This window comes from Scomber japonicus, chromosome 22 (assembly GCF_027409825.1).
Source record: "Scomber japonicus isolate fScoJap1 chromosome 22, fScoJap1.pri, whole genome shotgun sequence".
In the NCBI taxonomy this organism is placed as follows: domain Eukaryota; kingdom Metazoa; phylum Chordata; class Actinopteri; order Scombriformes; family Scombridae; genus Scomber; species Scomber japonicus.
The window spans coordinates 16,421,534-16,446,329 of NC_070599.1; the positions used below are offsets into that span (position 1 = coordinate 16,421,534).

Here is a 24,796-nt window from a genome sequence, read left to right on the forward strand (position 1 = left end):
TTTCTCCACGTGGTACAGGAGTAAAGGCAGGGGGTGAAAGAGGGGCATTGTGCTGTGCAGCAGTGGATCCGGGGATTCAGTGAGAGAGGGGAGATGCTCACTCAACTGTGTCCAGCACGCCATTGTCAAAGATTCCCATCTATTCTCTGCCTTTTAAATAGAGCTCCAGTGTAAGATGCTTTTTTGGGGTGGGGTGGGGTAGGGGGGGTATTATGCGCTTGGTGATAACACACGGAATACATGCATGCATGTGGAATGGCTGTGTGGCCCCACTTGCACACATTGGGCGACTCACTGTTGTTGATAATTGGCCCTATAGAAATCAAAGGGTAGAAATATTGCCTGTGCACTCCTCATCTGGCACAATAACTGCTGGGAAAATGTGGGATTTTTGACTCTTTACCGATGCAGACCACCTGCCACTCCATTATTATTGCCATGATTTCATTATCCACCTTGCTTAGACAGTAGACTAGTACACCTGGAGGCACATAAACGGATGTCACCTGATTCATTAGTAGCCTAACCTATATAATGCTTACGTATATTATTAAATCTTAATTTGGCTCCCCATGATTTGATTTATATACCAGCAATGATTAAAACATTTATCTTTAACAAATTGCCAATTCTAACGCCCTTTTTAATGTTTTTTAAGCATCCAACGGCTCTGACACCTCATTGTCATGTTTTATTGAAAGTTTATGGCTGCTGTGTGAGTGTGTAAAGAAAAAATAAAGCTGGGGAGAAAGAGAAAGAGAGAACCAGGGAGGCTGTGTGTTACACGCCATTGAAATGCAAATATCATTGAAGAACAAGGAGTGGTTCTGTGTGTGTGTGTGACTGTGTGTGTGTGTTTGCATGTGTGTGTTACTGTGTGTGTGTGTGTGTGTGTTCCCTGTATGTGCATGCAGCGGGGCAGCAGTGGGAGAGGAGGGGCGCAAATTGGACAAGTTTTTTGGGGGAGAAGAGACTTTAGAAAACAGCCACACACACGCACTCACGGCAGCTTCATATGACACGACGCAGACCTGCGGATTTCCAAAACACCTCTGCCCTCCTTTTTTTTACCTTCTTCCACGAAAAACGTCTCTCTTCATCATTTACAACTGCTTCTACGCTGTTTTTTCTACTGAATATCAATTTCACCTAAGAACTTGCGGGATTTGGGCGACTTTTTTATTTTTTTTATTGTTGATGGTTGGATGGTTTCAGGAGCGCGTCCAAGTGCGCAAAAACGTGCCTGGTGCCATTCAATCGACTGATGCCCCCCTCTCTGTCTGACTCGCCGTGAATCATGTCACGCCGGAAGCAGAAGCGACCCCAGCATCTCGTTAATGCGGATCCGGGGGGCCCAAGGCTGCTATCTCACGGTGAGAAAACATCTTTATGAGTGTGCATGGCATGCGTTTGTGACTTGAATTTCTTGAGAGAGAGTGAACGAGAGAGAGAAAGCATCCACCCTGCAACACATTGCCAAATGTTGCACTTCTTTGCATGTTGAATTTTATTCACAAAGTTCGAAAACTTAAAAAAAAAAAAAAAAAAAAAAAAAAAACTTAACAAAAGCAAAAGTTTGGATTTAGAGTGATATATATTATGTGTATTGTGGGGTTTCTCTTTTATTGCTGTGGTTTTTTCAGTCACTTAAACATGCATGGCCACATTCCATCAAACACACCTGATTTAACAGACTAAAAAGTTTAAGTCTGAGTTTGTCAACTGTAGAAACCCCTCCTGCTTAGTCATTCACTGTAATGGGCCCCACTAAATGGAGGCCTTAGGCACTTTCGTCGGGGCCAATAAACTTGTCCCTGTGAAGTGAATAGAGAAGGATTAACTAACATACATCTGTGGCCATTTTCATGTGCTGTTCATCCTCTAGGAAACCAACAGGCTGCTCAGCGCTGACTGCTGGAGGTCTTTGATTAGTATAGAGCACTCTCTTATTTGTTAACAATAAGGTGCATGGGTTGGGGGGAAGGGAAGGCAGTGTTTTTGGTAAAGATTAATCTTCCACCCTTCTATTCTCTCCTTCTTTTGCTCTTCATCCTTGCTATTCTTCCTTATGTTCCCCTCTTCCCCCCATTTTCCACTTTCTCATTACTCCCCCCCTTTCTTTCTCCCTCTTTCTCGCCCCCCAGCCCTATTGACTGTATACTCCTACAGAGTTGGGAGGTAGGGGGGTGGGGGGTGTCAGATGGATCAAAAAAAGATTGAGAGGTGATAGATAAATTGCTTTCGCAGTTATATACTGAGGGATAATTTATCACTTAAAGTGCATGCACCTTTGAATCTCTCCAGGTAAACTTCCACAAATGAAAGTAGGAGTTCAGATTGTGAACTATTTATATTCATCCTGCAGGATCAGCTTTGTTTATAAGTCACAGGGGAGGAATTTCACTGAGGTACAGTCTTTCATTCCATCACTATATCTCTCCAGGAGGGAATAGTTAGTTTGTCTCTCCATTGTTGTTACCCTCCCCCCTTCTTTTTCTTTTTACTCTTTCTCACTCTGTGCTCAAGATTTTGAAAGAATTTGACCCCTGAGCGGCAGAGGTCAGATTAGTTGACCAATCAGAGTGTCTGGACAGTGCCCAGAACCCTTAGCATGGCCTGACCCTTGACCTCCACTGTGACGTAAGGGGGGAAGGGTGAATAGGGAGATGAAAGACGTAACTGCTGAGGGGAGGGGGTGGGTTAAGAGGGGTTATGGGTTGTCTTGGTGATGCTCATTGTCCTCTAAAATGTGTTGCCATAGCAGCAAGGTGGTCTGTAAGCTTTTTTGTGTGTGCAAGATGTTTGAGGAGTTTTGCTCCGTAGAGCACAGATTGAGACAAGAAATTACAAAGACTCATAGACTGCAGAGTTCTCCCACTTGTTTATTTGCTTGTTCAAGGCAATTTCCTCACAGGCATTTCTTTTGAAGTTGTAACAGGATATTTTGGCATGCACACAAATTTGCAAACAAAAATTGTAAACAATAAGTGGAAGCAATGACATAAAAACACTTTGTAACTAAAGCAGAACATTTGAATTAATTTGCATACCTGGATATTCAGGCCGATATTGGAGACTCACTGTGATGTGTTCAGTTTGTAAAAAGTTCTTTCTTCTTTTTTATGTCAATCCTCAGATGATCACCTGGGCATGAAGTCACCATCCACATCTCTTGGCTCAGAAGTGACCTCATCAGGATCGTCCTCTTCATCCCCCACCTCTCTCCAAGACTGCCAGCCACCTCTGGCCCCTCGCCCATCCCCTGGTGGGCTCCACGCGCCCTCCTTACCCAGCGAGAGCTCGCCTCCTCCCCACTGGCCAAGCCACATCGCTCCCTTCACCACCTCCCTCCCCAACACCCACTCTTCCCTTTCCCCAGACTTTCCTCACCCGTCGCTGTCTTCCCAGACTCACTCACCTCCTCCCCTGGGTCAAACCTCAGGCTCCCACACTCTGTCTCATCAAGGCAATTCTCACTCCACCATGACCTCCCCACCAATGGGCAGTTCAGCCACCACCACTACCTCCTCATCTTCTTCCACCTCCTCATCCTGTATGCCACCCCACCGTGACAGCTCCAGCCCAGGTCAGCAGCAGACCTCCAGCTCTCCAGGGCAGCAGGGACAGATCCAGGTGCCTCCAACCCTGGCAGTACTTTTGGAGGAGCTTAGGGTTTTACAGCAAAGGCAAATCCACCAGATGCAGATAACAGAGGAAATCTGCAGGCATGTTCTAAGGCTTGGAGGGGCTGTCTTTGGCCAAGATAATAACACACAGGCTAGTGGTGCTGACAGCAACCAGAAAACTGCAGGGGTAGTATCTTCACCATCACCGACACACCCCTCTACTGCCACTCCAGTAACTACGGCGCCATCGCTTTTGACCGGACTTCCTTCTTCACTCTTTCCCCAGCCACTCATCTCCAAATCAGGCGCTTCACATAGTAATGGCAGCAGGGCGCCATCCTCCTCCTCATCCTCGTCTTCCTCATCTCTTTCATCCACTATCAGCTCCTCTGTTGCATCCTTACACCCGCTGTCTTTGTCACTGGGGCTACCACCACGCTACCTCCATGAGAAATCATCCAACACCTCTTCATTTGGTCACAGTAATGGTATCAGTTTCTCTACTCCTCCCCTTCCTCCCACCAGCCATTCCCAGGACCTCCAGCCCAGCTCCTCCCTCGGCTCTGCCTCCTCAGCGGGACGCCATCAGCATGTCTGCCGTTTTTGCGGCAAGGTGCTAAGCAGTGATTCATCACTCCAGATCCATCTGAGATCGCACACAGGTGAAAGGCCCTACCAGTGTCCGGTCTGCTTGAGCCGTTTTACAACCAGAGGGAACCTCAAAGCCCATTTCCTGCGACACAGAGAGCAGAACCCAGAGCTGTCTCTCTCACTGTTGCCACCAGCGCTGTCAGAGCAGACACAGAGTGGCTCTGCTCCTGGTGCCATCCAGAGAAGAAGAAAAAGGCGGGCTGATGATGATGAGCCATTTAATGGAGTGAAAGGCATGACAGAGAACATGGCTCTGGGATTCCTGTCTGGTGCGTCCACTCGCCCCTCACCTTCCTCTCTACCTCTGCCCCCCTCAGTGGACATGGCGCTGCTGTCCACAGCCCATTCACTTCTACAGCTGAACAGAGCTTCAGCTGCGGCTGCTGCCAGCGCATCTAGCACTGTAATACCTTCCTCTTCATCCTCATCTTCATCCTCTTCCATGGGCAGTCAGTTCAAAGGAGCAAAGCAGCAGCGATTTGATGAGAATACACCTCCTCACTCAGCCCTCCATACAACCTCTCCATACTCCCAGCTGGCCCACCTTCCCAAGATTCTCTTCCCTGGAGGTACCTCCCCTCACCACCTTGCACTTCTCAGACCTCCAGGCCACCCATCCACCTCCCACCTCACCTCTCCTCATCAGCTACCCTTCCCCTTCCCACCTTTCCCCAAACCGTCAACTTCATCTCCTTCTTCGTCTTCTCCCAATACCTCTACCCAGACCTCGGACACCTCCAAGTTGCAGCGACTGGTTCAGAAACTTGAAAAGCAACCCCAGGGAGGCTCCTCTCCTGCCTCCACCTCCTCACTAACCTCTTCTGAAGCTAACGGGGACACACATGGCCATGACCTGACCACCTCCTCCAGTGCCTATCGCAGGGAAATGTTGGCTGCCCTCGGCTTGAGCCCAAGTGCCAATGCTTCAGGACTACTGACCAGCCATGGAATCTCAAGATCTAGCACTACAACCACCACAACTACCCCTTCTCTGCCTACTGTTCAGGCTAACCAGTGTGGGGTGTGCCTGCGTGTCCTCAGCTGCCCTAGAGCTCTGCGTTTGCACCAGGCCACACATCTGGGAGAGCGGCCGTTCCCTTGTAAGCTGTGCGGTCGTTCTTTCTCCACCAAGGGCAGCCTCAGGGCCCACCAAGCTACTCACCGTGCAAGACCACCCAACGCCCGTGCCTTAAACTCCTGCCCACTGTGCCCACGTAAGTTCACGAATGCCTTGGTTCTTCAGCACCACATCCGCTTGCACCTAGGTGGGCAAATACCACCTGATGAAGACCTGCCATCTGAAGATGGCGCAGAGACTGAGAATTCTGTCTTTGATGATGGTGAGCATGGCTCCATTGGTTCCCCATCTAAAGCTCACCAGCTCCTTCCCCTGGCGTTAACAACTGGCTCCAAGTCTCCAGTTGGTGCTCTTGACTCAGGGTCCACTTCCAAGCAAGCCACAGCTGCTGATGCAACTTCTGTGAAGACAGAAGAATCTGAGGGCTCAACACCCAGTGTTAGCCCACCCCTGACCCGTAATCCCCCCTCAGCGGGAACCGAGGACCCCCTGCATGTGAGAGGCAACACCCTAATTGATGGTGCCCCCTTGAATGGCTCCAAATACTCTGAGGAGGAGACCCACGCTGACCTGGGCAAAGCACCCATAGCTACTTTTAATTCAGCTGTTGTGAATGGAGATTCAGAGGCAGATGACACCCCTCTTTCCCTCTGTGTGTCAAAGCCCACTGCAGAAAATGATATGCCGCACGGAGTGATTAATAATGATGTCACCTTGTCTGAAGAGAATAACGATTGCTCCACAGAAGAACAAACTACTAGTCCTGATTCTAACCCAAAACCTCCAGGTACAAACCCTTTACCTGCACTCACCCCTCCTGCCAGCCCCAAAGCCAGGGTAGAAGCAGAAGAGGCTTGTGGCAGTGTACCCCAGGAACCACAGGAGAGGGATGCTACCCAAAGTAAAGGGATGGGTGAGGCCAGCACACCCAGAGAGCCTTTGCCAGCATTAGACCCAGAGAAGGTCGCTCCAGTTGAGGAGGGTTACAGCGTGCCAGAAGAGCCTTTAGAGGACCCAGTGCCCTCTGTCCCAGCACCAGCAACACATTCCCAGCCTCCTCGCCCAGATAAACCCTACAGCTGCTCCCAGTGTGGAAAGGCATATGCCAGCCGTAGTGGACTGAAGGTAAGAGTTGAAGATATTAAGGATGAACACTGCTCTTGAGTTATAAGTTTGTGATGATTCAATTTCATGTCAGATTTAATCTTTTTGGACTTGTGAGTAATTTTTCCCCCCTTATTTCTCCCAACAATAGGGGCACATGAAAACTCACCCTGGAGCGTTGACCAATACCTCCTCCAAGGCTCAAACCAATGACAATGACATTGTGGAGGATCACAGTTCTCTTTCAGCCAATAAGAACCAAGGAGAACAGGAAGAAAAGCAGGGATTGGCTAAATCCCCAGAGAAAGGTGACAGCACAGATCCACCAACAATCAGCGTTGGTTCGGATGAGGCGGGCGAGCCTATGGACACTGCTGTGTAGAAAAAGTTAGTATTGTTAAATGGCTGCAGTCAGTTTTTAAAGGGTCCTGACAAGGGAATGTATTTTTTTAATAGAATAAGATTTGTTTTCTAGAGTTATTGATTCTAATTCATGTTTACCTTTCATTTTAGGCAGATAGATCTAGTTTGTGCTGTAGAGATTTGTGAATGTAGTACATGAGTCATCTTAACTATGTATTTTTGTACTTCAAAGACCACAGTGAGGCCTTATCTTCCACACTTCACAGCATTGTCATGATGAGAATTAATTGTTTGCGCCTTTTTTTGCTGACATTTTTCAGCACATACTGTATAAACAACCAGTATAAGCTGATTTGAAAAAGGAGGGTCCAGAAAAAGAAACTTACAAAATGAACTCAATACCAAAACAGGCCAAATTAGTAATGGCCAATGTCTGTAAATATGAGCTGCGGTTACATTTTATGCCTTTTTATTGTTACTTCGTTCCTTTTTTTAATGCGATGCTGCTGAATGCATGTTTCTGATGTGCTGAGTTGCACTGTGAGTTGCACTGTGTCCTGTGCTGCCGAAAAACATCTGCTGAAACAAACAAATGCTAGCAATGATGATGATGATGTTGATGATGATGGCGATGAATGTGTTAGATTATCAGTAACTCTGTGAACAGTCCTGTACTTATAGCTGTAATCTTTTGCTAGCGGCAAATTACTGTACTCATATTGATGATTGTAAATGGTTTTCCTGATTGCCGAGGCAATCTGCAGATTCACGCTGGACTTTTGCAGAACCAACGACAAGGATGAGCCCCGTCCGTTAAAGTTCCCCCTCCTTTATCTTTCCTTTTTTACCCCCTCTTCCCCCTACTCTACTCTCTCAAAGCACTTGAGAGTTTTCTGCTCCTGCAGAAATTGTCTGCACTCACTGCATTCCTGCTTAGCCCAGTTTAGTATTTGTATGCTTTTCTTTACCCTTTGTATCCCTTTTTTGTAGCAATGACACAAAATATGTTCCCATGGTTCCCATGTGATGTATAAAAGATAAATAAAACAATGGTGATGTGAAGAGGAGACCTGTTTGTTGCTCGTCTGTGGTTTTCCAGGGCCATGGGATTCGTATTTTTTTTTGTCTGGGTTCAGTTGAAGCCCGCTTCTCTGTGAATTAATTTATCTGTTTAAGCATTCTGTTTGCATGACTCTGATTCGGTGTGTGCCTGCATGTTGGTCAGTTTTTTCTTGTTTGTTCCAGCTCTGTGTGTCTGGATCGGGGGGTCCTTTGTCTGGGGCGCTGGGCTAGCTGTCTCCTAATTCTGCCTTTTTTTGCCCTCAATGTCTTTTAATATGTTTCAGTTCCCCAGTACTTTGTGTGTGAGTTTGTGTGTGTGTGTGTGTGTGTGTGCGTGTGTGTGAAAAGGATAATCAGAGCCTGTATGAGTGTGATTGAGGGTGCAGCTGTAGAGGCCGCCACCCCCCCTCCCTCCCCACCCCGCCTTTCCCTCCCCTCTCTGTGTCATACTCTCTTTCATACGCACTCTCTTTCATTTTCTCTTTCATTTCTCTCCCTCACTCTTTCTGCCCCCTCCACCCCCTCCACCTCCCCACTGCCTCACCCCCTCACCCCTATACTCCCCCCTATGCCCTCCCCCTCCCTCTCCCAACCCATGTAATGAGCTGACACACAGGAAGCTCTAATCCTCACACAATGCCACCCCTCTTCCCCCCAGAGTGACTGGGAGCGGGACAGGGGGCAACAGGGACCAACCTGGCCCAGCTGTCCCCAAAATGGCCGCCTTTAATCCCTCCAGTTTTTAGCCTACAGGGGCTCCCGAAACCATGACAACTGGTAACCAAGGAAAAGAATGCCCAGGGGACAAAAGGAGTGAAAGGAGCCATGTGTGAGAAGTTTGTCTACATGCGTTCGTGAGCGACAAGGGACGTGTCTCAATCAAATAAAAAAAAGAAAATAATGAAAAGAAATGAATTTTAATAGTTATAACAAAGAGAGAGAGGGGAGAGGTGAATAGAGAAGTCCACAGGTGTGATGGTGAGGGTATAGCAGCCTTTGATCACATAGCCTATAACACATTTATCACTCATCAATAAGCATCAATCAACACTTTGCGGACATCAATCATCTTCAGTGTGAAGGACAAAAGTTTTTCTTAGGTGTTAAAGGTCATGTAATGTGCATATTTAACCCGTAATTAATGAAGAAATAGCAGCAATCTGGGAGACAAAGAAGTTGTTTATCCACATTGGGCCTTATTCATTTCCTCTTAGTGATTAAACGTGCCACTCAACATGACTCCATTTCCACACCAGTTACAGACAAAGAGAAAATATGTAAACTACACATTTAAGTACTAATGTGTATAATAGACTTAAATGAATATATCCCAAATACTAGGCATGCATTTGATATTTGATGACATTTTGTTTCAGGAAGAGTTTCTGAACAGTTTTTGTTTTAAATGTTAGTCACAGAAATGTATCTATAGAGTTTATTTGTAGGAGAAACTATTGAAAGGTATTGAAACTATCTCTACATTCATTACAACACTGCACAAAGCAAAGGGACTTTAAAGCTGTGTTTATATTTTTTCCTTAGTATTTTTTGTAAAATAAATCTTGATCTCGGTTCCTGATTAAATCAAGCTTAACCATGCAAAAAACTACACGCTGAATCCAGTTTAAACGATTTATAGAAATGTTATATGGGCTGAATGCTGCAATATAAGTCTCACTAAAGTTGATATGAACTCCAATTACCAGACACACTGCAAATCCCTCAGTGATTTTTTAAAGAGCCACAAGAGGGAGCTATGATCCATAGTTTTTACATGCTCAAAAAAGTAAAATCATTTGCCAAGACATACTCAGTCCTTAGCATTATTTTACACTGACATATTATTATTCTTTAAAATCCTGCACAGAAACAATGAACATTTTCTGATGTATTCATTTATTTATTCTAATTTATTAACTATATTTTATTAGTAGTATGATATATATGTTTATTTCATTTTGTTTTTAAATTTTTTCTTTAGAGGGGTTTTCATGTACAGACAGATCACTTTTTTGCAAATAATTATTTGTCATTTTATCCTCCCAGATAGTGATTTATGACTGATTCATGAATGCAGACTGTTCTTATCAGTGTTCTTATCAAACACACCTTTCCTCAACCATTTATACTTATGATTAGCAGTGATAGAGAACTGCTAATCTTTTACTTTACATTTAAAGTAGAAATAAAGCATAACAAGTAAAAGTCATGCATTGAAAATGTCACAGGTTTACAATTCAAGTGTGTCTTAAAACAACAGTCAGGTGTCCATGTGAACACTGATAGAGGTTTTCCTCGCTGTAATCATCCCTCCTGCTCATACTGACTGTTAAAAGTTCCCCTTCAAATGTGCTTTAGATCTAAGTGACGGGGGCCAAAATCCACAGTGTGTCCACACAGTTATTTTGTGCAAAAATGCATCTAACCCTTATATACTGATTGGGTCAAATTTGACAGATTTTGACATTTGACAGCTGTAAAAATAACTCCCAAATATTGTTCATTTACCCTGAAATTGGTAAAAGTGGCCCAAACTGCACAAAAATGAACTTTTTAAGATTATATACTTTTGTACAGTTGCCACAGATTTTTGTGCATTGAGGCTGTTCTGGGTCAAATTGAATAGTTCATAGATAGTAGTCATGAGGATTTCTTTTAATGATCCAGATTCCATAATGTTTTGTAATTTTCAGTTTCAATAAAATAGATTTAAATAATTATTGCTATGTTCAAGTAAAATAGGACATAACAAAAATCCAAAAATGAGTGATGTAAAACCTCAAAAATACACTCTCTCTGCTTTCTAATCAGAGTTTAATCACCCATTTATTGATCAGTCAGTCATTTCTAAACAGATCTGTGGTTCAAAATTTGGTATAGACACTTTTTATGACACTTGATTTTGTATGACTATGATTCATGACTGTCAGGGTGTAGAATATCAGTATGTAAGGGTTAAAAGTGTATTTGAAGCTTATACAAGGCTTCTGCAGTCTGACGCATATTATGTGGCTATCTGACACATTTACAGTCTTTTTAGCATCACATTCCCTCTTTGTGTCTCCTTAGACAGTATCTCCCTGTTGAGCTGCGGTGACAGTAGTTAAACTTAATTCTTCCCTGAACGGCAATTGGTTTTGCAGCATAAGACGCAACATTACACAAACGTGAAATTACATTAATAAGAGTAACACAGACTCAGCAGCTTCGCATCAATGAACAGCATGATCACTGATGACTAACCGATCATCCCACTACATAAAGTATGACCATTACAATCAAAATGCATCAACAAATCCGTCCAGCGGCATCAACATAATCACACATTAACATGAACACCATTCTATAAGATGGCCTTCACACTCATGACAGTCAAGCTGCCTCCTTTTCCCTGAGTTGAGGAGGGTAATGTGTGGGGATGAATGAGTGTTTGTATCTGTTTGTCTTGACTGAGAGGAATCTGAGGTGGGTGCCAGAGGGCAGGGATTGAAACTCCTGATGAAGAGGTTGAGTGCAGTCAGACAGGATGGAATTTGCCCTCTTCACCACCTGACTGTTATACACAACAGGCAGTCTACTCTGCTGGACACCTGTACTTTTTCTGCTTGTATTCACCATTATAGCAACTGCATTCTTGGCTTTGATATTTAGACTGCCATACCACCTGATGAGGGGAAATTATAAAAAATGTAATCTATGTGGGATTTATAGAAAGAGAGTCATCAGCGACCTGAAATATTGAGGAGTTTCTGTAGTCAGCAAAGTTGTTGCTGACGTCTCCTACAAACCATTTCAGTATTAGGCTCCATTAAAAAGTGTTACAGATGATTAAACCAAGGTGTTCAAGCTCAGAAAAGCTTCTTCCTCTTGACCTTCAATTATGGAGTGGGAGGAGGGTGGCGTCTGAAGTCTAGTCCCATGTCTTCAGCTTTGAAATGCTGAGTTGGAGGAATGAGTTTTTGCACCAATGTAAAAACAAATTAACCACAGGACCATGACTCGATTCATCATCATAGAGGCAACTGACTATAATAATGTTATAATAATCATCTGCAAACTGTAATGTTGAAAGATATCAACTTGATTTGACTCATTTAGACTGCTGAAGCTTTACAAACTTTTAAATACATTTTTGCACAGTAGGAAGCTTGTGGATTTTGGACTCCGTCAATTACATTGTAAATGCATTATGAAGGGATCTAGTATGAACAGGAGGAATGATAATGGGAGGGGGGGGGGGTGCCCTCAGTGCTCATTTCAGGCCCTGACTTTAAGACGGACATGAAAAATTGTGAACCCGTCTTTTAATTTAAAGCACATAGCCTACTAGGAAAATGAACTTGTATGTATCAAAAACATAATCAATTTCAGAAAAGTAGTTCAATAAAATGTTACACAATTTCTGTATTCAAATTTTAGATTACCATCACTCAAGATGGGATAATTTTACTGTAGTGTAGTGTAGTGTAGACTAAAGTGAAAGTAATTTTAACCACTTTCTTTTCTGTTTTTTCACTGTTTTGTAGTTAAATCTATGAAAAATTTTCATATTTTCATATTTTAATCTTCACAGCAGCTAGTAGCTAAACCTGCCATACATATACAGTACAGTGGAGTAAAATGATCAATATGTCCCTCTACAATGTAGTGGAGAAGAAGTTTAAAGTTGCAGGAAATGTAAGTACTTCAGTTTAATTGTTCTTAGTTAAATTCCACCACTGTTAAATAGACCCTAATTGAAAATCAATACATACTTTAGAGTGTATATGTGCTACTTTAATTCATTACAATAAAGTGACTCAAGTTGTATTTGCATGATCTTTTTTTTTATAATCACATGGCTCTGCTGTCCTTTTCACTGTAACATTTATCAAACGTGCTTGATGTGCGTGATAATTTAATTAAACTCACTCAGGAGACACAATGCGGGGCAATTAAGCCCCCTCCTCCTCCTCCCCTCCTCTAGCCCCCACCTCCTCCCCTCGTCTCACCCGTTTCCTTGGTAGTAAAGCTATAGAAACCAGAAGTGCATAAAAGCCACAAGTGCATCAGCTGAGGAGCACAGTGGTGGAAGTCAAAACAAGAGGAAACAGGACGTACTGTACGGAGGCTTCATTGCACTGACAAAAACAGAGAGAGAGAGAGAAAGAGAAAGAGAGAAAGATCAATAATGAGACGGCGAGTCGATGAGGAGAGAAACGACATTTGAAGTCGTACTTTTTACTTGTGTGATCAGTGATTAAACTGCTGCTGCTGCTGCTGCTCCTGCGCCTTTTGGACACCAGGAAGGAGAACCCAAAAAAACGGACCTTGAACGCGTCTGGAAAAGGTGAGTCTCCCTCCCCAAACAGCTGCTTGTGCTTCACTGTCTTCATCAGGATAATTTCCACTGATATGAAATCATTATAGCCTCGTTTACAACACATGCTCGGGTCTGCTTATCATTTATTAACTTAATGTTTTTCCGCGTTGACATTTGGCACTGCCTGTACAGCTGCATCCTTAAAATCAAAGCAAGAGTGGCTCTGTGATACTGGTAACGAGCTTAAAAGACACTTTTGTCAGGCAAGTGTATTACATGTAGCTCATTTATATTTCAAATAAGAAAAAAAATGGGATTTTAAAGGTTTGAGAGAAGCTGAACCTGACATCTCAAAAGCATCTTAAAATAAATAAATCCTCATGACAATGAAAGGTGGGTTTCATTGATTAATGATTCATGCATCTCTTAAAAGGAGCTGAATAACCTCCACTATACCTCCCCTGTGAAGAGGATTTTCATGATCCAGGATGTAACCTTGAGTAACTTATGAAAGGCTGTACTTATCAGCAGCTTTTGGACCTTGCACTGTCTTTCTGTAAGAGCCTCGCCTCTCAGTGTCTCCAGCACGCGTTTGATCACATGCAAAGACACTCAATCTACTGTCCTTCTCCTTTGCAGTCACTCCTTCATGAACCCACGTGCTGCTGATCTGCTGCCACTGTGCCACAAGGTATCTGAACTTTTCAATATCCTCACAGGCTTCACACTCTCATTTGTACTTCTAACTTGCATTTTTAATATATGGTTGATTGCACTGTGAAATAGATCTTTGCACATGTTGATTGAGTTACCTGACTCAGTTTGACGATCCTTTCTCTGCCTGTATCACTTATTGGTGTCCTCTGTCTGCTATCTTGGGGTCAATTGTTGTTGACTCCCTGAGGTCTTTTTATGTTTCTAAGCTACATTTTGTCTCAGTATGAGTCACTGTTCTTGGTTGTTTGATCAATGTCTGCTCATGAAAAAATGCCCATGAAAGATTTTGAGTGATTTTAAGGTGAGAACATGCCTTGTAGATGTCTACATGGAGCCACAACAGCTTTGCAATAAAGCTAGAGGGTAGAAATAGTTGATAAGATAATAGATAATTATCTCAAAAACAAGCAGATCCTTTAAAATCATTTTTTATGCTTCTCATCCTTAAATCCCTTTTAAAAAGTTTCAGACAGGAGTGTCAGCATAGTTAAAATGTGTTTGTTAAATCTTAACATAATGTTACTGGAATCTCAGCCTTTATTTAGGTAATTCAAAACCTCATTAAATTTGTGAGTTTGTCAAGATTGCAGCAAATTGGAGCCCATTAACACAATGTCATTCAACTACTGAAGCGGAACGGTGAATGGTGCCCTACATGTGTCTGACTCATCATCAAACTCCATGCTGATGATAATGAACTTTGGAAAACATGTGACCAGTCACTGTGCTGACGCTCTAAAACTCTACGAGCTAATGTGTGTGTTTGTGTTGGCTAATAATCAAAATGTGTGTCTCAGTCGGAAATTCTTCCTCAGCTAGATGTATGGTTACTAGTGAAAACCCGGTGTTTTCAGGCATGTTTGCTCCTCTCTCTCTCCCTCTCCCTCTCTCTCTATCTCTCTCTCTGTCAATACACTCAACCTTAAAAGGCCATTTGCCGTGCAGCCTAATGGCTCTCCAATCCACCAAACTGTGGTATTCTTGCATGTTTGTTCCCACATTAGTGACTGTGACATAAAAATATGTTTTCGTCTGACTAGATTTGGACAAGATTGAAACAACGTGGGTATTTATATTTGTGCTATGACAAATCAGTCTTCATGGTAACAGCATCACTGACATGACCTTCTGCATTGCCCCCACAGATGGCAGGAGATGATCTACGATAGCTGAGGGAAAAGTTGAAGTCTTCCGTGTCACATCAAGGCGAAAAACACTACTTTTGTGACTGAAATCTCATCAAAAGAACTGCTTCTTAGTTTTTTAATTGATATATAATAAATAAGACACCAAAACACGAACAATGGCTTCCTACAGCCCTGCCCCAACACAAGAGGCACCAAACGGCGGCCCCCCGCCTGAGAAGTCTAATGGCGCGGACGAATCCATGAAGCTGAAGAAAGAGATCTCCCTCCTGAATGGGGTGTGCCTGATAGTGGGCAACATGATCGGCTCGGGGATCTTCGTCTCACCTAAAGGCGTCCTCATCCACAGCGCTTCCTATGGCCTGTCCCTTGTGGTGTGGACCATCGGTGGGATCTTCTCCGTGTTCGGCGCCCTTTGCTACGCCGAGTTGGGGACCACCATCACCAAGTCCGGCGCATCCTACGCCTACATCCTGGAGGCATTCGGAGGTTTCCTGGCCTTCATCCGCCTGTGGACGTCGCTGCTGATCATTGAGCCAACCAGCCAGGCCGTCATAGCCATCACCTTCTCCAACTACATGGTGCAGCCCGTATTCCCCACCTGTATCGCTCCATACTTGGCCAACAGGATGCTGGCTGCTGCTTGTATATGTAAGTACACATCTGGAGTGTGTGTGAATGTGTGTCTATTGCTTGTGCATGACATAGAATGACAGATGAGTCAGTGTAAGTGGTGAATTATGAGTCAGTGAAGATTTTCTGTTACAATCACATTCAATATCACGTCAGAAAGAAAGCATGTGAGTTGCGGTTTACAGACAGGAGAACTGAAAAATGGTGACAGCACAGCTGCAGTCAGCAGAAGAACACACCCGCAGCACATGAAAGAGGAACCAAGTGACCCCAAGGCTCCTGTGCCAATTAGGCAGAGTAAGGGGAAAAGCCATTTTACTCAATCTTCGAGAACTGATTTAGAAATCTTGGCATGGTGTCTTGCACATAAGGATTCGGGTCACAGGGTTTTTGCCCTGGAAACAGCAAGAAACTCTTCATAAATGTAAAGGGTAACCTTTCTGATGGAGGCAGCCCAGATTGCTGCGGTAACTAGAACACAATGGCACAGAGAAAGGGCAAAGCTGACAAACTGAATTAATCAAACTAACGAGAAATTCACAAAACTGCTCACTAAGCAACTGGAAACAACTGCAGAGGTGATGAAATACCAGCACGCGGACAACAAGACGCTGAGACAAGAAGACAAAGATGGACAGAGAGATTAGGCAATAGCACATAGATAAGCCCTATTATTAAAGATAAAAATATACAAATTGTACACGTGCTCGCAATAAATATTACTCATTCATCCATTAAACCCCCATCTGAACACACACTCACATAGCGTACACACTCGTGCCACGCACCGATAAGCAGTGCTCTGAGGAGGGCTGAGAGTGCTGATAGCTGTGAGGTAAAGTCCTTATTGCAGGGAGACTCTGACCTGAGCAGCATCTGATAGCTCAGCACAGGAGTCCAGCTTAAAACCAAATTAAACCTGTTTCCTGTTAGTGAAGGTCTCATTGATAAACTTTATACCCTTTGAGACTGGGAAACTGTGCGGAAACTATGTGATCAGACAGGAGTTTACGTTTCCTCTATGCCCCAATTTTGACTTTTCCTGTTTCTGCTGAGATCAAGGTTTTGGTCATACCATTATAATTTTACAGGTTATTTTTTATATCATACTTTAGTTATTTTTAACTTTAGTTTAATAAGAAAAGGCACATCTTCACACTGTTGCCTGTTAACTTTAACAGTAGTTGGTCAAAAACTAAGGAAGCTCATTTATGCCAAGTACAGAAAAAATAGTGATAAAAAGTAAAAAGTGAAAATAAAAGTTAGAATTATGAGATAGTTTTGACTTACTAAATAAAAATTACGACTTAATGAGTCAAGATGATTAGATACTGATATTTACCATTGGATCATTATGATTTACAAGGTAAAAAGCTTTTACTTTGCAAGTCATAAGACTCAGTAAGTCAGAAACTTGATTAAGCATCTCATACTTTTGAATATTGAGCAAGTGGATCTGAAACTTTAAGCCAAGGGAGAAGTTCTTTAATCTCTGTTCCCTCTAATGGCCAGTAAGGGATAACCTGCTGGCTCCATAAAGAAGTTGGTTTGTATAGTTTATGTGTTTATGGGGAAATGACTCACATCTCACGTGAATTTTTAGCTCAGTGAATGGTGTCCTAATGGCTTCATGGTCTCTCAAACACTAGTTCTAAGTCCAGCGTGATGTTCATTTAGTAAATTATGGCTCAATTTAATTTGAATCTAACAATAAAGCAGATACTTTAGGGTGTGACTAACTTGTGATTGACTACTCACTGCAACGAGGGCCTGGGGAGCTCCGTCTTCTTATCACTTCTGGCTTCAATATCCAAGATGGCGATGGTCAAAATGTTAAACTCGAGGCTTCACAATGGGAGTCCACAAACCAACGGCACCTCTGATATTTTTATATAATCTATGATATTTTGTCTTAGAATCTCATACTTATTGACTTAGTAAATAAAACTTAAAAAAAAAACCCAAAAACTTCTAAATGATGAAAAAAAACATCTTCATTACACAGAAAAAAAACATTATTAACCCTTTAAGTTAAGAAGGAGCCAAGTCAATGCTAACATTTTAAAGCGCTCCATTTATAACTTATTTTCCAATACAATAACAATCATATTTTTTAGCGGCTCACATCCAGAGATCTGGATTCACAGTTAGTGAACAAATGAATCACTTTTTCAGGATCTCTATTTCACCTCACATCTGGACCACATTTGACCTCTACTACCAGTCAAGCCATCCTCCTACACTCGATCTCACACCTCCCACCGTTCTAACCTTCCACTATCAACACACCACGCCTCTACTTCTGTGTGGCAACGTCTCCCCGGCCACCGCTCATCGCTGGCTGCCTCCCTGTAAAACGTTGTGTTTTGTTGTGTTTGACTGGGCCTCGTGCTGATAATGGACTTGTTATGATCCTCTGCCTGTCACTGTGGTGGAAGATGATAGTGTTATGATTCATCACTGAAGCCTCCTCTCACTGCGACCTGAGTGGGAGGCCTTTCGGTGGTCAGTGTGGAGGAGGAAAAGGACAGTGATGTTACGCTGTTTTGGTCCGGTCTTTAAACGTCTGGCTGATGTGGAGGTTAGTGAGAGGTGATAAGAACTTGTAGATAAAATATGTTCACTCAGCTGGTTTGTAGCTGAACTTGTTTAGTCAGTGCGCACAAGACTTGTGGAGTCAGGAGAAATGTTTAAACAACCACTCCCTTAAAATAACATTAATTATTAATTATTTCCCCCCTGAAAGGCTTGTTTTGTATGATTGTCAGAGATCTTTTTTATTTGAAAAGGTAAACACAAACCCCTTAAACACCTTCATCTTAGAAACCTTTAAAGGTGCAATATTCAACATTCATCCCCACTAGATGTCAGCAAACAACTATTTACTATGTAAGGATATATTAAAGTAATGGCATCCTAAGCAGACAATGAAGTCCCGCTACCTGTGTGTTTTGTAATCTCAGCCTCTGTTCTTTGTTTTCATAGCCTGTCCAGTCGTGCGTACATCTGTGTCTCTCTCATGGCCTCCCCGCATCAGTTTCCAACATGGCGGGCTCACAAATGTTCTCATATTGAAGCCAAACAGTACATTGAAAGTTTGATCTGAGTTTCGTGAGCTGTTGTTTCAGGTGTCGCACATTTGTTTTGATCTGAGATGCTGTTGCTCTAGTGCGACATCTAGTGGGGCTGTATGTCATACATTGCACCTTAAATTTACAAATTAGGTATCATTTAAGGACTACATAATCCCTGATTTATTAATTCAAGAAATAATTAAGGGATTCTTAAAGAGCAAAACAAAACCCCTTAAAAACACCCTAGACTGAAAACCACTGAATCCTTAATAACACATGAAGGTTTTTTACCCTGAAAAATTCAATTTCCCATTAAAAATACCTGAATTCATTTTAATCCATTAATCGTCACCTCAAAGTCCTATTAAAACAAATTTTGAAATTCTACATGACTAAATTAGTATAAATTTACCGTTAAAAAAAGGGGGTTCAGCTTCATAGTGAAATAAAGAAATACTTTTCAGAGCAGAGTTTATTTGACAGAAATTAGAGCCATTGTGAGTCTCTATGTTGTTTCTTGTGCAGTTGACCACTATTGGGAAACTGGAGGATTCAAAAGGAGAAGACATCCTGCTCCTTACTGTCCTAACATTCATGAACTGGAGGGATCATGTGCTGATAAGGGTCCAGACAGAGATAAGTCTCAGAAAGAAAGGAGCATGAAAACATCCAAAAACATCAATGCTGCTTTAAGTGAAGGAGGGCAGTAAGGAAAAAAGCAGCAGCTAAGATCACTGACCTCGAGTAGAAATTCACAAGGAGCTTTGATTCAATTTTATAAAAGCTTTTACATTTTCTCTCATCTCTATGATTGTACTAGGCCCTTGTGTTTGTGTGTGTATGTGTACGTGTGTGTGAGTGTGTGTAGGGTTGTATGTGCTGCACTCAGCTGTTTCCTCGTCTGACAAACAACAGTCTGCTTGAGTCAGCAGCACCGTTTCCTTAAACCCAGCAAACTCTCACACGGAAACGAGCGCTGAGTTTACAGAGCAAATGTCACCACCGAGACTGTTGAGGGATTCATTTGGTTCTCAAGAAATCCATTTGGATGTTTGTATCAGTAATACGTCCATGTTTATTAAGTGTATATGAACTTACTGTGGGTATTTCCCTTCAGGTTTGCTGACCTTTGTGAACTGTGCCTATGTGAAGTGGGGCACCAGAGTCCAGGACTTCTTCACGTACGCCAAAGTCATCGCTCTCATTGCGGTCATCATCACTGGCCTGGTGAAGATTGGAGAAGGTCTTTCATTTTATATTCTCCTTGAAATTTTAAGGATAATTCTCAAATAATATAATAAACAGTCAAATAATCATGAAATCATATTCCATTACTTACCTTTTCCTTTGTGTCCGTGTTTTCAGGTCACACGCAGAACTTCGAGGGCTTGTTCGAAGGCTCATCCCAGGACCCCGGAGGCATCGCTCTGGCTCTGTACTCGGCTTTGTTCTCCTACTCTGGATGGGACACCCTCAATTTTGTCACGGAGGAGATCAAGAACCCAGAGAGGTGAGGCTGGCAGGAGGGAGATAAAGATGATGGCATTTGATTGTCTCCAGTTTATCAGGTTTTTAAATACATTTTGGGACACAAGAGCTGATATTTCATATTTTACAGTGATAATTCACTTTGGTAGAACATTTATTATTCACCACTGCACCAGCTGTAATGATTTCCCATCACTTCATGCAAGAAATTATACCCATCCTTATTGTGGATATACATGTTTTGGATCTGTGTCTACATTGACTTTTGTCAGCATAGAAAGCCGGATGAGACTCTCATTCAGCAACTGGGGTTTTACTTAATTCCTTTACTATTACCATGTTTCACTATACTTGTTTACCAGATCCACAGTGTGTTTACTCCACCACAGCGATTAGGGGCAGAAAACAGGAAATCAGTTCCCAGAGGAGAAGCAGTGTCTTAAATAAGATCTCAGTCTCGATTCATTGACCTTTCCTAGACAGGAGCAAAGATTAATTATATATGTCATCATTTTAAATTAAATGATTACTAGCACTATGTTAACATGAACATTATTGGGGGATTGTAGATTGTGCACCTTCATTTTGTCCACACATTTAAGAATTTGTACTCATTATATGTAAAGGAAAAAAAAAGAGTGTTTGGTTACACTTTATTTTACATATGGCTTCATTTTATAGTAACTCCCCAGATATTTAACAGTTATTTTGAGGATATTTCGGACAATTATTAGAACATTTGAAAAAAAAAAGGCTTGTTCATTATATACTATTTGGTTTCACACTGTATGCAATGTAGACTCTTAACAATTCTTAATCAGAGAGAAAGAAACTTGCTTAGTTTTGTGTGTTCAATGAATCTTCACATATTAGATTCTTAAAAACATTTCTAGCAACAATGAAGATGACACTTAATACTTTTTAGGACATTTCTTTGAAAGGGTTTTGTCATTTTGGAGCATATGAGAAAAGTTTCCAGGGACTTGTATAAGTATTAGTATAAAATTAAAGAACCTGCACAATAAAGTGTTACTGAGGTTTTATTTGCATCTAATTTAACAGAATAACCAAAGATAATACTTTCTGTCTTTCGGATTATAAAAGAGGATAGATTAGCTTTTTAATGTGATCAATACCTTGTCTTTCTGACATGTCAGCCACTAACTCACATAGTGAACAGGATGTGACAGACAAAATGACGAGCGAGGGGAAAGAAAGGTTTGTGATGGTGTCTTTGAAGGAGACCGCATTAAAAGTATGTGTGTGTCTGAGCCTGTTGCTGTGACTCAAACAGCCAAACACTGATCAAATGAAGCGAGGTTACACATGTGATTGGATCACAGGCCTCTCCCCAAGTTCCCAGGCAGATTAAGTGATGAACACCCCCACCTCACCCCAATCCTCATCCTTCCCCTCACCCATGGAGTCGATTGGCTCTTGACCTGGAGACTCATGAGGAGCCCTGAATCTATGTCTCGTCTCACTTTTTTGCTTCCCTCTGCTGTTTATTTGTGTTAATTGCAGGAATCTGCCGCTCGCCATTGCTATTTCCATGCCCATAGTGACAGTGATCTACATTTTGACCAATGTGGCCTACTACACCATCCTACCCATGAACGCCATCTTAGACAGTGATGCTGTAGCAGTGGTAAGTGCCTGTAACCTCACAATAAATCACCTTATTTAAGCTTTATGTTCATCATCTTTTGTTAAAAGCTCTGTTTTCTCTCTCCAGACATTTGCAGACAAGGTGTTTGGAGTGATGAACTGGACTATTCCCTTAGCTGTGGCTCTGTCCTGCTTCGGAGGACTAAACGCCTCCATCCTGGCATCCTCCAGGTGAGTGATTCTGCTCTTTTTAGGAACATTTTGTGCCGTCATTTCATCCTTGCGTTATCAGAAGCTCACTAGTTGTCACTTGTGTCCATCAACGTCACTCATCACCACTCCGTTCCACATTTTTGTGTCTCAAAAGGCTGTTCTTCGTGGGCTCCAGAGAGGGCCACCTGCCCGACACCCTGTGCATGATCCATGTCACCCGCTACACTCCCATCCCTGCCCTGCTGTTCAACGTCAGTCTGCCCTTGTCATCTATTTTGTCTGTTAAATAATGGTTCCATTTTTTATTTAAAGTGTTGCATATTTGCCAAAGCCGCCCATCCTCACATTTCTCTATCTGACTTGCTTTATACTCTGCAGGGGCTCATGGCTCTCATTTACCTGTGCGTAGAGGACGTCTTCAGGTTGATCAACTACTACAGCTTCAGCTATTGGTTCTTCGTGGGTCTTTCCATTTTGGGACAACTGTACCTGCGCTGGAAGCAGCCAGACAGAAAGAGACCACTGAAGGTAGTGTATTGCGTTATTTCATCAACAATTCAAGGCCAAGGCTGGATTTAAGACATCTGATTATGTAGAGAAGCAATCCTTATGTCTAACCCCCCCCCTCTCTCTTCCTCCCTCAGCTCAGTCTCTTCTACCCCATCATCTTCTGTTTGCTCACTGTCTTCCTGGTGGTGGTGCCGCTCTATAGTGACACCATCAACTCCCTCATCGGCATTGGCATCGCCCTGTCAGGAGTGCCCGTTTACTTCCTCTTCTGCAAAACTCCAGCCTATAAGAGGCCAAAGCTGCTAAAGAACTTCATCGGTAAGAAAATTGCAGGATTTTCGTCCTTTTTTAAAAGCAGAAGTATTTCAAAGAGATCAATGTCTGGGTTGGTCAAAGGAGGTCCATGATCACTTTTTTAAACAATGAATGCCAATAACGTTTATTGCAGACCCCACCACAGGACTCTCACCTCTCTCTCACCTCTTAACATAATGCTCTACATGTTTAGCAAAGTAAGGGTGCTTGATATTGAATTGGAGCTTGCAGATGTGTCCGATGGATCATGGGTAAATCAGACCGCTGACGGTTATAGTTAAAGTGGTTATGTCGACAGCTATGTGCAACTTACTGAATATTAAATTAGAAATAAAAATAAAATACATTTTTATGCTCCAATTTTGCTGCAAGAAAATAAAGAAGCAACTGAAAAAACAAAATAGAAATAACAATGGGCGTTTTAAAAGAAACGCAGGCCAGATGTGAGGAATATGTGAGGGGCCTTATGATACGTCTTGTGGGCCAGCCTTGTTTTAAAGGGATCCATCACTATCATTCAGCATTAACTGCATGTACTTGGCTGGATGAAATATAAGAAACTGTATTTACTTGAAGGAGCATTTTCTATTCTTTTTTCACATTCGGAAATAATAATAATGTAAACATTTTGATTTCTTTAACTGACCATATCTTTTTTATTATTGTGAACCTAAACCAAATAGTAGAAATGCCCATTTATTTTTTTAGTGTAGTTAAATATATTTTATTTAACTTTAATTTAGGGGATAAAATATCAATAAAGTGAAAAAAGATATTTATTGTTTGACTAATTTAGTTAAAATCTCATTGGATTTTGTAGACTTTGTATTCCAGACAATATTTAATAAATAAATAAATGTGAGTAATATATTACTTCTACCATTAATGGACATTTCTATCAATTGGTGGAGCGTGATCTGAAGAATTGTTACGAGATGTAAGATGTGAGATGTTTAAAACGAATAGAATTTAATAATTAGAAATGGTTCACTCTGGTTAATTAGAACAAATAAATGAATAAATAAGATATCACTGCTCGAAAGCGGCCCTTTAAAAGGCCCATTAAAGTGTTAATAAATTGAAATAGTCATATATTGACTACTTAGCTTGGACCCAGCACTGAACTGCAGATTTTTACAGGTGTCAAATTAAATTTGTACAGTTGGATTCAGCTTAACTCTTATCTCGTCTTCACCTCTTTCAGCTAAGTCCGGCCTGTTCATTCAGAAGGTGTGCTACTGCGTCCTGACTGAAATGGACGTCGACAAGGCAGAGTAGAGACGTTTGGTTTTAACACCCTGCCGGAGACTGACAACGCACAAAAAAACCCACACAGAGGCTAAAACCTGAACTCATCCTGGCCAGTCACTGCTGCTCTTAGGCCTCGACGGACTAACATCGGGATTGAGCTGGACACGGCTCTCTGACCTGTCAATCATCACCCTGGTGATAATGTTAATGAATGCATGCATGATGGCGCCCCGGTGCTCGTTGGCAAGATTTCATTCAAGCTGACTGCGACTTCAGGGAGAACATTTTAATGCACTCCTGAAGAAATCAACTGCATCAGTTTTTTTTTGTATCACTGAACTGAAGGCATTATAGTAGAGGATTATTTAATTGATATGTCATGTGTGACGTCACATAACCCGAGAGATATCTTGTTGATTTTACTGGAAGGTTACAGATTATTGTTATTATGGTTAAATTGTTAAAAGTGGACAGGAGAACATTTTGAAACTAAAAGCACTGCTGACCATAGAAACAGCCTATTATTATTTGCACAAAGCAAAAACAAACATTTAAAGATTTGAATATGTAACTCCTCATTCACTCACGTGGAGAAAAAAGTTTTGTACTTTGAGCTGTAAAGTCTAGTAAAGTAAAGGGCTATTTTTACTCAAATT

General features: G+C 42.1%; 2 protein-coding genes across 2 annotated transcripts; both read left to right on the forward strand.

Moving 5' to 3' along the window:
• The first annotated feature begins 1,297 nt into the window (after positions 1–1,297).
• Positions 1,298–6,841, forward strand: si:ch211-212k18.5 (sal-like protein 2). The gene is made up of 3 exons (XM_053343098.1): positions 1,298–1,373; positions 3,137–6,480; positions 6,611–6,841. The coding sequence occupies exons 1-3, from the start codon at positions 1,298–1,300 to the stop codon at positions 6,839–6,841; spliced, it is 3,651 nt and encodes a 1,216-aa protein (XP_053199073.1).
• A 6,122-nt stretch (positions 6,842–12,963) lies between these two features.
• On the forward strand, positions 12,964–24,639 carry slc7a7 (solute carrier family 7 member 7). The gene is made up of 11 exons (XM_053342951.1): positions 12,964–13,213; positions 13,826–13,877; positions 15,049–15,699; positions 19,873–19,998; positions 20,121–20,265; positions 21,768–21,891; positions 21,979–22,082; positions 22,219–22,315; positions 22,443–22,592; positions 22,709–22,892; positions 24,094–24,639. The coding sequence occupies exons 3-11, from the start codon at positions 15,207–15,209 to the stop codon at positions 24,165–24,167; spliced, it is 1,497 nt and encodes a 498-aa protein (XP_053198926.1). The 5' UTR covers positions 12,964–13,213; positions 13,826–13,877; positions 15,049–15,206; the 3' UTR covers positions 24,168–24,639.
• The last annotated feature ends 157 nt before the right edge of the window (positions 24,640–24,796 follow it).

Bases quoted from the DNA above. Each gene is read 5' to 3' on its own strand.
- si:ch211-212k18.5 (XM_053343098.1), top strand. From the start codon at position 1,298: ATGTCACGCCGGAAGCAGAAGCGACCCCAGCATCTCGTTAATGCGGAT. The intron at 1,374-3,136 runs GTGAGAAAACAT...GTCAATCCTCAG, and splicing joins CCCAAGGCTGCTATCTCACG to ATGATCACCTGGGCATGAAG. The intron at 6,481-6,610 runs GTAAGAGTTGAA...TCCCAACAATAG, and splicing joins CCAGCCGTAGTGGACTGAAG to GGGCACATGAAAACTCACCC.
- slc7a7 (XM_053342951.1), top strand. From the start codon at position 15,207: ATGGCTTCCTACAGCCCTGCCCCAACACAAGAGGCACCAAACGGCGGC. The intron at 15,700-19,872 runs GTAAGTACACAT...ATTTCCCTTCAG, and splicing joins GCTGGCTGCTGCTTGTATAT to GTTTGCTGACCTTTGTGAAC. The intron at 20,266-21,767 runs GTGAGGCTGGCA...TGTTAATTGCAG, and splicing joins GAGATCAAGAACCCAGAGAG to GAATCTGCCGCTCGCCATTG.